At 46.3% G+C, this 13,575-nt stretch overlaps 1 protein-coding gene across 2 annotated transcripts in view; it reads right to left on the bottom strand.

The window, feature by feature from the left end:
• The window catches only part of CDKAL1 (CDKAL1 threonylcarbamoyladenosine tRNA methylthiotransferase), a 278,423-nt gene extending 267,033 nt beyond the window's left edge, over positions 1–11,390 (bottom strand). Inside the window, exons 1-4 of one of the 2 annotated variants that reach the window (XM_071553173.1) lie at positions 11,335–11,390; positions 9,032–9,072; positions 6,994–7,163; positions 2,155–2,267 (exon numbers count right to left, since the gene is read on the bottom strand). In XM_071553173.1, the coding sequence (XP_071409274.1) occupies positions 2,155–2,267; positions 6,994–7,163 (283 nt within the window). In that variant the 5' untranslated portion in view covers positions 9,032–9,072; positions 11,335–11,390. The remainder of the gene's footprint in view (positions 1–2,154; positions 2,268–6,993; positions 7,164–9,031; positions 9,073–11,334) is intronic. The other variant, XM_071553174.1, reaches the window with a different exon arrangement.
• Between the last annotated feature and the right edge of the window lie 2,185 nt (positions 11,391–13,575).

Genomic DNA, 13,575 nt, shown 5'->3' on the forward strand with positions numbered 1-13,575 from the left:
GGTGTCTTCCCTATTTTCCAACTAATCAATTCCCTTTTTTCCCTTCCCCTCTCCCCTGGGGGGTGGGATCCTGTGCATTGTGTATACAGCGTGGTTTGTAAATGTTAGTAAATATCTTTTTATTCAGTTCAGTTTCTTTAGAGTGCATTTCTTTTCATTTTTTTTCCTTTCCTTTGCTGGGAAGGTTCTGGGAGGGGGAAGGGGGAGGCCAGTCCAGAGTTGGCAACAGCTGGGCCAAACCTGCGACAATTGAATCTCCCTGTCTGCAATTAGGACCTTCCATGAGCCTTCTCTAATTAAGGCTGAAGAAACAGAGTCTTCCCAGTCCCTTCTCACCCACTGTGTGCTGCCCAAACCATCCTGGCCCTGCACTGCACTCACTCCATGACATCAGCCTCTGTCTGCAGCTTCATTACCCACCTATAACACAGAACACTCAATAGATGGATTTATAAAATGTTGATTTAGCCAGAATGTGCAGCCAATGTTTTGTTCCATTGAACAAAAACGAAATTTCAAGAGCACCCTAAATAATATCAGCTTAAAAAGAAGTTACTTCATTTCAAAGAGAAGAAACCACACTGCAGGATTTCTGCCTGCCACCTAACACTGCTGGGTTTGGTTCTTTTGTTTGACTTAATATATGTACAAACATACACAGAAATAAACTAAATCAAGACATCAATTTAACAATGACACAAAACCAGAGGCTGATTTTATCACAATTACTCTGTAGGTATTTCTGTCCCAGCAAGTGCAACTTTTATTCAGTTTTTAGTTCTCAGTTTCAGGTTCTAAATGTAATTTATTTCTATGCTGAAGTTACAAACACTTAATTTTCTAAAAAGATCAGGGATCAGAAATTTAAGGTAGTTCACTCCTTCACTGCACCTCATCTTTCCTACATTTCTCCCAACAAAATTCCAAAAGCACAGGACAGCCATCAAATTCTTGACAAGCCAGAAGCAGCTTCTAGAACAAGATGCATTGGGAAAGTTTAGGTAAAGAGAAGTTAAATTTAAGAAAGCCATAAGAGGGCAAAGTGAGAATTCATTTGCAATCTGACACAAACAGCTGTCACAAATAGGGCCTCTTGCACCAGCACTCCACTGGTGTGTGGAAAGAGCACACCTACTCCAGAGCTGCACTATTACTTTAATTTAATTTGATTTAAGAATCACCAAGGTTCCAGAAAACAGTTCAGCACTTGAATAATTCTGTCTCTAATTCCTACTTAAACAAATGCAGAAAGATCAACTGCAGCAAGGAAAATGAGATGTAACTGTTTAATGGTACTGTGAGATGTTCAAGGAAAAAACAACCATCTTGTGAAATCAGGAGTGAAATACTTTTAGAAAAATATCAGGACAGACAATTCTGGTCTTTCAGTACCAGCCAGATGCAAGTTTAAAGGCAAGACAGACCTGAACTTGAATTAATGAATAAAATTTAAATTTCTATTTTGACTAGTCATAAGCTACACCAAAAAATTCAGATACAACTTGTCTATTGAAACATTACATTAATTATAGTATTTTGTGCACACATTTTGCATTAAGGCCATGGAATGTGGTCAGCACAACTGCAGGTTTGGGGCTTGTTTTTAGGGCTGAGAAGGCAGAACAAAACAATGGGGAGAGTTTAAAGTACTTCAAAGGGAAGGAGAAACAGTATTTTGGAAGCTACAAGGTACAACCCTGTCTCATCCCACCCCCACCACACTGATCACCCCTCCTGAGACAAAGGATTATTCAGCTGGAGTGGCTCCCCTCTGTTCCAGCAGCAAACACACAGCTCCAAGTGACAACACACTGCCCTGCTCTCTCTCCCCCTTGGGCTCCAACACTCACAATTAGAAAAGCAAGAATTAATACATTCCCTTTCACTCTTATGAAAGCTTTTCAGCTGAGTTCAGCAAGCAAAATGCCCCCAAAGGGCACTGCCTGACATCTATTAGATGTCTGCCCTGTCAGGAAAACCTAACCCTGCTGAAAGCTCTCCTCTGGTAATCCTTGTTTAACACTTTACCTCCTCTCCTTCAAAGCAGAAGGGGATTTTTTAAAACTGTAATTAAGGCCAAAAAGCATTTGCTGTCAGCTTGACAGCTCTGAACATTGATCCCAGACAAACTGAATGACTCCAGCCAAACTGTACCTGTGATTTTGTACCCATATGCAGCCAGCTGTCCAGCCATGTATTCACCATCTGAATTGTTGTGGGAGCATCCCCAGGTCCGAATCCAGATCTTCTGAACACCAGGAATAATGCTGGTCAGCCAAAATGGATGGAAAAGGCAAGTTAAAAGCTGAACAAGCTTCCCTTCAAGCCCACTGAACAAACTCAGTGAACTCTAGTTCTTCTAACATAAAATAAGAAATGCCAACAGTAACAACTCCAAATAGCTGAGGGGAAACGTTATTATATGTGATTTTTGTGTAATGGGCATTAGGTCTTGCTGGGATAGAGTCAACTTTCTCCACAAAGTGCTGTATTTTGTGTCAGTGACTCAAACAGTGTTGATAACACACCTGTGTTTGAGCTATTGTTGAACTGTGCTTGTTTTTCTCCCACTGAGCTCCATCCCACCCCCAGCAGCTGGAGATGGACAACAGGCTGGGAGGAACATGAATCAAGAATAGCGTGGCCAGTAGGCCAGCAGACCCTTCCCCTGGACTCTGCCTTGGGGAGGCCACACCTCGAGTGTTGTGTTCAGTTCTGGACCCCTCAGGTGAGGAAAGATCTTGAGGGGCTGGAGTGGGGCCAGAGAAGAGCAACGAGGCTGGAGAAGGGACTGGATGTGGCACTGAGTGTCCTCTTAAACACCTCCAGGGACAGAGAATCCAACATGTCTTGATCCAAGCCCACTGTGATCACCAGCCCAGGGCACTCTGTGCCATGGGCTGGTGATCACAGTGGGGTTGGATCAAGGATTGGACTTGATGATCTCAGAGGTCTCTTCCAACCCAACTGAGAAGAGCAACGAGGCTGGAGAAGGGACTGGAGCACAAGTGCTGTGGGGAGAGGCTGAGGGAGCTGGGGGTGTTCAGCCTGGAGAAGAGGAGGCTCAGAGGTGACCTCAGCACTGTCTGGAACTCCCTGAAGGGAAGTTCTGGCCAGGTGGGGGTTGGTCTCTTCTCCCAGGCCCTCAGCAATAGGACAAGGGGGCACGATGGGCTCAAGCTCTGCCAGGGGAAATTGAAGTTGGAGAGCAGAAAAAAGTTCTTTGCAGAGAGAGTGCTCAGGCATTGGAATGGGCTGCCCAGAGAGGGGGTGGATTCCCCATCCCTGGAGGTTTTTCAGCTGAGCTTGGCCATGGCACTGAGTGCCATGATCTGGTAAAGGGACTGGAGTTGGACCAAGGGTTGGACTTGATGATCTGGGAGGTCTTTTCCAAGAGGGAGAGACTCCAGCCCCTCAATCCCTTTCCTGAACTGAGAGATTCAGTGCACTGCAGTTATGTTACAGCAACAACTGAAGCCCCAACAAAAGCACACAAACAAGCAAACAAAAACCAAACAAAACCCAAACACAAAACCTCCCACAGCCCCAACATTCTGGAAATTATCATATCGTGTAACAAGCAACCTTCAAGTAACTGCACTGACATTAGTCCAGCAGCAAATAAAGTGGGAAGAGTCAAACTGCAGCCTTGTGATATGATGGCACCCATTGACTGTGGCTCCCTCTATGCAAAATTAGCTCAGCTGGTTAAAACTTGTTTGTAACAATTCCAAGGTCATGGGTTCAATCCCCTGTGTGGGCCATTGACTCAAGAGTTGGACTTGATGATCCTTGTGGGTCCCTTCCAGCTCAGAACAGTCTGTGATCTGTGTGTGCAGAAAACAGCTTTATAAATCCCTACCTGAGTGGCCACCAGCCACAGCAACACCTGAGAGCTCACATCCCACCCCTGCTGGGTTCCAGAAGGAGCACAGCAGACAGGCAGCCTGCAGACAGCACACACAGTGCTCAAAGAACCAACAGAGAGTTCTGCAAGAAGCTCTCACTGAAATTCCTGGGCTAAATGCCAATGAGCTCAAGATGCCAGGACAGGAACACCACACACACACATCCTGGAACACAATGATTCCCTCTGCCTGCATCTTTTTTTTTCCCTCCTCCTCGATGATTCTTTTTTAAAAGGCCTTTTCCCTTATCTAGAAATAGAAATTTGTTGATGGAACATTAAGGATCATTAAGTGTAAACACAGTGTACTTAAGACTTCCTACTGCCTAAACAACACATGTTCAGTGTGGTTCCTTGGGTCAAAGACACTAAAACACAGTCTGTGAGATAACACAGAGTACCTGAACACTGTGGGGCACAAAGTGCTACTGTGAAGCACCTGCAGAACACCAGTTCATGCAGCCTGGGGCCAGGGCACTCAGATCAAGATGCATTGTCATGCTTATAAAATCTCTTTTGAATGCTAATGAAAAAACAAACTTTAATTTCCCCACAGGAAATTAAATTCCCATATATATTTTATTTTCATCTTTATCATAAAGGGAGATTTTATCCACCAACTTGAAGCCAATGGCAGGAAAAAGAGAAAAAACCCCACACCTCAGAAATGCAGGAGAAACTGGAATCAATAAATGAGTTGACCTCTACTCTAATCAATTCCACTGCAGCAGAAAGCTGGTTCTGCTCTCATGGGAATCACAAGCAGGAAAAATGCAAAGACAGGTGCCATGGTTACTGCACACAATTTGCACTCAAATAAATCAGCAAGTTCAAAAGAAGTTTCACTGTGCCCCTTGCAGGATGTGCACAGAAAAGGTGCAGCCTGTGGAAATCCCAGGAGGAAAGACTGAAGCCAGGAAGAGGTGCCCTTTGTGAGAGGGGACAGGGAACACCTCAGCAAACCACAGGCCCTGACAGGATGTGCCCACAGGGAGATGTGGATGTGCTGGAGCCAGTCCAACAAACAGCCATGAAGATCATGAAGGGACTGGAATGTCAGGAAAGGAAAGGCTGAGAGTGCTGGGACTGTTCTGTCTGGAGAAGGGAAGGCTTGGGGTGATCCCATGGGGGTAAATAAACACCCAAAGGAGAGCACAAAGAACACACAGCCAGGTCCTTTCCAGTGGCAGCACCACAGGCAACAGGCACAAACTGAAAACCTGGTTCCCTCTGAACATCAAAAACGTATTTTTCACTCTAAGAATAACCAGAAACCAGCACAGGTCACCCAAGGAGGTTGTGGAATCTCCATCCCTGGATATATCCAAAAAAACCCTTCACCACAGTCCTGGCCAACACAACCTTCCAACCTCAACCCTTGGGCAGCTCTCTGGGTTTTGTTCTCATTTCTCATTCCAGATGTCCAAAGGCTCCTCCAGGGCTGCAACTCCAAGAGTTCAGCTTCTACTCAGGTAATTAAGATGAAGCAGAAAATTTTTCAGAAATATTTTACACATAAAAGTGTAAGAGAAACCATTTTTCCAGTCTGAATATTCATTCATCAACATCTCAGTGATAACTGATTTCTACAGAAAATTTGTCTGGGAAAACAAATTTTCTCAGGATTTGTTGTTTATTCTCCTTGCATTTTATAAGGACTATTTTATTCATTTTTATCTTGTATTCAGATTTATGAGATAATGAGAATTTCCACCTTATTTCTGTGAATATCAGATAAAAGAAAGACATTTTATAAAGACTATTTTGTATTCACAGATATGTATTCACAGATTATTCTGAGCTGGAAGGGACCCACAAGGATCATCAAGTCCAACTCTTAAGTCAAGGGCCCACACAGGGGATTGAACCCATGACCTTGGCATTATTCCAAACAGGTTTTAACCAACTGAGCTTAAAGCAGTTTTACTCATTTTGATCTTGTATAAAGATTTATGAGATAATCAGAGAATCACAGAATGGATTGGGTTGGAAAAGACCTCTGAGATCAGCAAGTTCAACCCTTGATCCAACCCCACTGTGATCACCAGCCCAGGGCACAGAGTGCCCTGGGCTGGTGATCACAGTAGGATTGGATCAAGACATGTTGGCTTCTCACTCAGTGCCACATTCACAGAATCACAGAATCACAAAATGGATTGGGTTGGAAAAGACCTCCGAGATCATCAAGTCCAACCCTTGGTCCAACTCCAGTCCCTTTACCAGATCATGACACTCAGTGCCACGGCCAAGCTCAGTTGAAAAACCTCCAGGGATGGGGAATCCACCCCCTCTCTGGGCAGCCCATTCCAATGCCTGAGCACTCTCTCTGCAAAGAACTTTTTTCTGCTCTCCAACTTCAATTTCCCCTGGCAGAGCTTGAGCCCATCGTGCCCCCTTGTCCTATTGCTGAGGGCCTGGGAGAAGAGACCAACCCCCACCTGGCCAGAACTTCCCTTCAGGCAGTTCCAGACAGTGCTGAGGTCACCTCTGAGCCTCCTCTTCTCCAGGCTGAACACCCCCAGCTCCCTCAGCCTCTCCCCACAGCACTTGTGCTCCAGTCCCTTCTCCAGCCTCGTTGCTCTTCTCAGTTGGGTTGGAAGAGACCTCTGAGATCATCAAGTCCAACCCTTGATCCAACCCTACTGTGATCACTCTGGCACTCCGTGCCCTGGGCTGGTGATCACAGTGGGGTTGGATCAAGACATGGTGGATTCTCACTCAGTGCCACATCCACAGAATCACAGATTCATGGAATGGATTGGGTTGGAAAAGACCTCCGAGATCATCAAGTCCAACCCTTGGGCCAACTCCAGTCCCTTTACCAGATCATGGCACTCAGTGCCACGGCCAAGCTCAGCTGAAAAACCTCCAGGGATGGGGAATCCACCCCCTCTCTGGGCAGCCCATTCCAATGCCTGAGCACTCTCTCTGCAAAGAAGTTTTTCCTGCTCTCCAACTTCAATTTCCCCTGGCAGAGCTTGAGCCCCCCCTGTCCTATTGCTGAGGGCCTGGGAGAACTCCCACCCTATTTTTGTGAGCAAGAGGTACAAGCAAAGCACCAGGATGGGGTCAGGGCAAGGCTTTACCTGTCACTTGGGGGATCATCTTCTGCCTGAGCGTTTCTTTGTGAGCTGCGTTTCCGCACCCTGGGGAAAACATTGTTTCTCCCAAACTGCCGCTCCAGCGGTGTGGGGTCCTCTGCTGACACAATGTCCTCAATGTCCTCCAGCAGCACCGAGTCACAGGCAGCAGGCATCTGCACAAGTGGGGAGAAGACTGGCATGAGCAAGAATGTGGGTGCAAAACCAAGGCCCAGGATCTACTGAGCATGTTCTCATAGAGAAAAATCAGATTATTTCTCATATCCATGGAATGTCTCACACACGAGTGGTGCTGAGCACATAAAAACCAACAACCATCCAGAGAGAGCTCCTGATATTCCCTTCTCCTGGTGCCTCAAACACAGGCAGGGACAAAGCCACAAATCACAGAGATTTTTAGCTTTTTTTTTAAATAATCTGTACCTTGTTGTCTTCTGATTCAACACCCTTCAGCTCACATAACACATCCAAATATTTTCCATCATGCCAGCAGCATAATAAAATAATGAGTTTGTGTTATGTGATGGATCTGCTTCCACTCCCACCACAGAAGAATCAAAGGCACAGTATTTAAGACAGTAAGTCTTCAGTCTTTCTGAAAACAAACCAAACTATTTCTACAATTTCTGATCTCACAGAAATATCATTTGAATTTTTATCCCAATCTCATTTGAATTATTATTCCAATTTCATTTGAATTTTTAGCCCAATTTCATTTGAATTTTTATCCCAATTTCATTTGAATTATTATCCCAATTTCATTTGAATTTTTATCCCAATTTCATTTGAATTTTTAGCCCAATTTCATTTGAATTTTTATCCCAATTTCATTTGAATTTTTAGCCCAATTTCATTTGAATTTTTATCCCAATTTCACTTGAATTTTTATCCCAATTTCATTTGAATTTTTATCCCAATTTCACTTGAATTTTTATCCCAATTTCATTTGAATTTTTATCCCAATTTCACTTGAATTTTTATCCCAATTTCATTTGAATTTTTATCCCAATTTCACTTGAATTTTTATCCCAATTTCACTTGAATTTTTATCCCAATTTCATTTGAATTATTTCATTGATCAGGACAGCAAAATAAAAATTTCTATCCTCAGGTACAAAATGTTAAACCTCACTAATATAAAATAAAAAATTCTAAAATGGCTGGTATAATACACTCAAATATCATTAAAATCTATCTGTATTTTCCACAGGAAAGTAAATTTATATGTCAAGACCCAGATTAATTTTTAGGAGTTGAAAAAAAAAAGTTATTTGCTAAAAGAGCCTATAAAGAAGTTACTGCATTAATTACAAGCCTCACACTGAGCTGTGTCTACTGTTAATTAAAGTCTGATGTACCCCTGGAAACTTTTTTTTTAATGTATCTCAGCAGTTTACAAAGGAAATCATTTCACAGGGAAAATACAACATTTTCCTGACTGGCAATGAAGAACAAAACAAACAGGGCTTTAATTTCTTTAAAACCAGATTTCAGGAACAGAAGGATTTGCTACTGGCATAAAATACTTCCAGATGTTGCAAATGAATTATTGAAGAATGCAAGAAGTTAAAACACCTGTGCATTTTCCCAGCATGTGACCCCCAGTCAATCCTTCAAAAGACATTTCTAAATAAAACCTCCTGTAACCTGAACCACCAACATCTGTGTTTGACTGAAAAAGGAGTGAATGATGCCACAAGGAGGGTGCATCTGCCACAGCTATTTAAGCATTTAATCTTCATCCAGATGGAAAGTCCCAGGGTGTATAAAATAATGCAGCAAAGGATGAACAAAAATAAACATAAATAAAAGTCCAGCAATAAAAGAATGTGATGGGGAGGTGACATCTCTTGCACTGCTTTGTACAAAGAGGTGACATTACAAACTGCACACAAAGAAGGGAAAAAAAGCTTTGGTTTGTTTTTTCTCTCCTCCAGAAAACATCCAATATGAAGGACCAGCACAAACAAGCTCATTTCAGTGCCCCAGGAAGGAAAGAATCCAGGCAAAGCCAAACTCTTACCTTTTCAAGCAAGGTCTAGATCCTCTTGGACAGTAATCCTGCTGTGGGGGAGAAAAAGGAAAAAGGACTGGCATGAACAAGAAGAACTACAAGACAGAAAACAGGAGCTCATGTCAGTGATGTCCCTGTGCAAGAGGCACTTTCCTCCCTTGGCAGGAATGTGTTCCCTGCTCAGTGTGACCTCAGCTGAGGGTGCACACACTGAGCAGTGGCACTGACCCTCTGGCCTCCTACACAGCCTTTGCCAGCAGTGCCAGATGTACTTAACTTAGCTCAGACCTCCTCCAGATTTCTGTCCTCGCTCAGTGGAAAGTTTGGAGTGGAAAAAGGGAGAGAAATTAAGAGTGAATTTTAGGTCAACTCATTCACAGCTTTGTTTGGGTTTTTTATTTTTAATTACCAACACTGTAAAGTTATTTTAAAACAGGTGATTTACCATCTGCACTAATTCCATACACGTAGGGGAAGCAAATAAATAAATCCAGATTCCTGCAGCTGTTCTCACAGACTGACTGACATCAGAAGCAAAAACAAAACTAGAAGTTGGTGTGTTCTCATACTGCCAAGCTGCCCCTACAGAACTGGATGTTTCTCTTTAACAAAATAAATGTTAGTAAATAAAAAAAAACACAACAAAAGCGGTTTGACACAAACAAACCCCCTGTGGGTTTCAGCCAGTCCTGCTCCATCTCCTCACACACCGAGAGAGGGCTCCTGTCCCCAGGGAACCCACCCAGGGGAAGGGGCTGCCCCTTCCCTCCATCCTCCGACAGGGAAATCCTCGGGATTTCACCCCGGGGATGGGGCTGCTCCTTCCCTCCATCCTCCGACAGGGAAAGCCTCGGGATTTCACCCCGGGGAAGGGGCTGCCCCTTCCCTCCATCCTCCGACAGGGAAAACCTCGGGATTTCACCCAGGGGAAGGGGCTGCTCCTTCCCTCCATCCTCCAACGGGGAAATCCTCGGGATTTCACCCAGGGGAAGGGGCTGCCCCTTCCCTCCATCCTCCAACAGGGAAATCCTCGGGATTTCACCCCGGGGAAGGGGCTGCCCCTTCCCTCCATCCTCCAACAGGGAAAGCCTCGGGATTTCACCCCGGGGAAGGGGCTGCTCCTTCCCTCCATCCTCCGACAGGGAAATCCTCGGGATTTCACCCAGGGGAAGGGGCTGCCCCTTCCCTCCATCCTCCGACAGGGAAATCCTCGGGATTTCACCCAGGGGAAGGGGCTGCTCCTTCCCTCCATCCTCCAACAGGGAAAGCCTCGGGATTTCACCCAGGGGCTCACACGGAGGAGAAAAAAACGGTGGAGTGAACAGACAGCAAGACCAAGTATTGTATAAATATGTGTGTGGATATGGTGTATACAGGTGTGTGTAAAAATACACAGGTGTGTGCACAGAAATGTGCACAGAAACACACAGGTGAGTGCACAGAAACACACAGGTGTGTGCACAGAAACACACAGGTGAGTGCACAGAAATGTGCACAGAAACACACAGGTGAGTGCACAGAAATCCACAGGTGTGTGCACAGAAACACACACAGAAATGTGCACAGAAACACACAGGTGAGTGCACAGAAACACACACACAGAAATGTGCACAGAAACACACAGGTGTGTGCACAGAAACACACAGGTGAGTGCACAGAAATGTGCACAGAAACACACAGGTGTGTGCACAGAAACACAAACACACAGGTGAGTGCACAGAAATGCACAGGTGAGTGCACAGAAATGTGCACAGAAACACACAGGTGAGAGCACAGAAACACAAACACACAGGTGAGTGCACAGAAACACACACAGACACACGGGGAGCATGTCCAGAGCACTCGGGTGTGTGTATAGAATACACGGGGGGTGTGTAAAGACACACAGTGTGTGCACAGAAATACACCAGATGTAAACACGGAAATACACCAGATGTAAACACAGAAATACACCAGATGTAAACACAGAAATACACCAGCCGTAAACACAGAAATAGACCAGATGTAAACAGAGAAACACACAGAGCGCGTGGATACAAAACACGCGCGTGCAGAAACATACAAGGCGCGTGTGTCGGATGGATACAAGATGCGTGCACAGAAATACACAAATGTGCGCACAGAAATACACAACACGCGCCACAAACAGCAGCGCGGCCACACGGCCGGGCCCATGGGAAGCAGCTCGGGCAGGGGCAGCCCCCGGGCTGGGGGCAGCCGGGGAGAGGGGCAGGGAGAGGGCAACAGGGCAGGAGAGGGAAGCGGAGGGACAGAGGCCCGGCCCGGCCCGGCCCGGCCCGGCCCGCACTCACCCGCGCCAGGCCCGCGCTCCGCCATCGCGCCCCGCCCGCCGCCCCGCGCACGGACGGCGGCCCGCGGCGGACACGGGAGTGCGGCGGGACCGGGAGCGCCGCTTCGCCACGGGCTGCGCTGCCCGGAATCCGGGAACGCCGGGGATGCCGGGGATACTGGGAATTCGGGAACGCCGGGGATGCCGGGGATACTGGGAATTCGGGAACACCGGGGATGCCGGGGATACTGGGAATTCGGGAACGCCGGGGATGCCGGGGATACTGGGAATTCGGGAACGCCGGGGATGCCGGGGATACTGGGAATTCGGGAATCCGGGGATACTGGGGACACCGGGGATGCCGGGAATCCGGGGATACCAGGGACACTGGGGATACTGGGGGTATCGGGAATACCGAGGATACCGGGAATTCGGGTATACTGGAGACACCGGGGATACCGGGGGTACCGGGAATACTGGGGATACTGGGAATCTGGGAACCGGGTATACTGGGGATGCCGGGGATACGGGGGACACCGGGGCTGCCGGAGATACTGGGAATCCCGGGGATATCGGGAACACCGGGAATACCAGAACACCGGGAATACTGGGAATCAGGGAATACCGAGGATACCAGAAACACTGGGAACACCGGGAATAGTGGGGATATCGAGAATACCGGGGGTACTGGGGATGCCTGGAATCTGGGAACACTGGGAACTCAGGGATACCGGAGTTCCCAGGAACACCGGGAATCTGGGAACACTGGGAGTCTGGGAATACCAGGGAATAGGTGGTGCCAGGGATACAATTTGTGTTTTCCTGTTACACTTTCTCCCTGTCAGGTTTCCAAAAGAAAATCTTGGTTAAGAAACTCCCGGACTCAATAAAGGTAAAGCAATTCTGCTGCTCATGGCTCACCTCTGGAATGTTGGCCAGGCAGATCCTGGGAAAAGCAGGAAAATCAGGATGGGCACAGGAATTCTATTTGATGAATTCCACTTTTTCGTGCTTTGGTTGGTATGGAATACTATCCAGGCAGATCCTTCTTTGGCAGGAAAAGCAGGATGGGCAAAGGAATTCTATTTGATGAATTCCATTGTTTGTTTTGGTTGGTATGGAATACTATCCAGGCAGATCCTTCTTTGGCAGGAAAAGCAGGATGGGCAGAGGAATTCTATTTGATGAATTCCATTGTTTGTTTTGGTTGGTATCAGCCCCTTGGCTTTGCTACACAGGCTCTTGGGTCACCTAATGTTGGGAATTAGCTCTGGGAATGCTGATGGAACTGAGCATTAAATGTGCCACATACAGGGGGGGAAATATCCCACCTTTTATTCCCTTTATTTTTTAAACTCCTTTTCACACAGAATCCCAGACTATCCTGAGTTGGAAGGACCCCCAAGGACCATCGAGTCCAACCCTTCAGTCAGTGGCCCACACAGGGGATTGAACCCATGACCTTGGAACTGTTACAACCAAGTTTTAAAGCAGTAAATAGTTGCCCATCCTTCAGCCCAGTTTGGACAGGTATTTCCAAACCCTTTTCCATGTGCTGGCAGCTGAGGAATGCAGCATAGAGGCCCCCAAAACCCTCCCTGAAACCAATACTTGCACACTGAATAATCTGGAGGTACAACCTCAACTCAGTCAGAGGAGCAGAATTAAGTATTTAATTGGCTGGTTTTTCATCCTGTACCTCAGCACATCCCAAAGCAGATACAGAAAGCAGAAGGAGAGAGAAAATGACATGAAAAGTGGTGATTAGTAGCAGATTCCAGAGGCAAATCCAAAGTGTGGAAAAGCTGAGAACAGACCAGGCAGCTGTGGCAGGTAGGACAGAGAGAGATTTACTGCCCTCCCTGCTTCAAAGGGAGAGCAGGGAACACAGCCCTGCTTTAGAATTTATTGGGAATAGAGAGAGGATCTTTGGCATCTTCCTTTCAGTGCTTTGTGCTGTGTGGAGTTAGAACACAAAACCAGCCTTTTGGTGCACAAAACCAGCCTTTTGGTGCACAAAAATTGCCTTTTGGTGCACAAAAACTGCCTTTTGGTGCACAAAAACTGCCTCTTGGTGCACAAAAACTGCCTCTTGGTGCACAAAAACTGCCTTTTGGTGCACAAAAACTGCCTTTTGGTGCACAGAAACACCTTTTGGTGCACAAAAACTGCCTTTTGGTGCACAAAAACTGCCTTCTCCAGTGTGCAAGAGGCTCCCAAGACACACTTGGCTTGCTCAGAAATGCAACATTTAGGCCATCAG

The sequence above is a fragment of the Pithys albifrons genome, chromosome 4, assembly GCF_047495875.1.
Source record: "Pithys albifrons albifrons isolate INPA30051 chromosome 4, PitAlb_v1, whole genome shotgun sequence".
NCBI classification, from domain to species: Eukaryota; Metazoa; Chordata; class Aves; order Passeriformes; family Thamnophilidae; genus Pithys; species Pithys albifrons.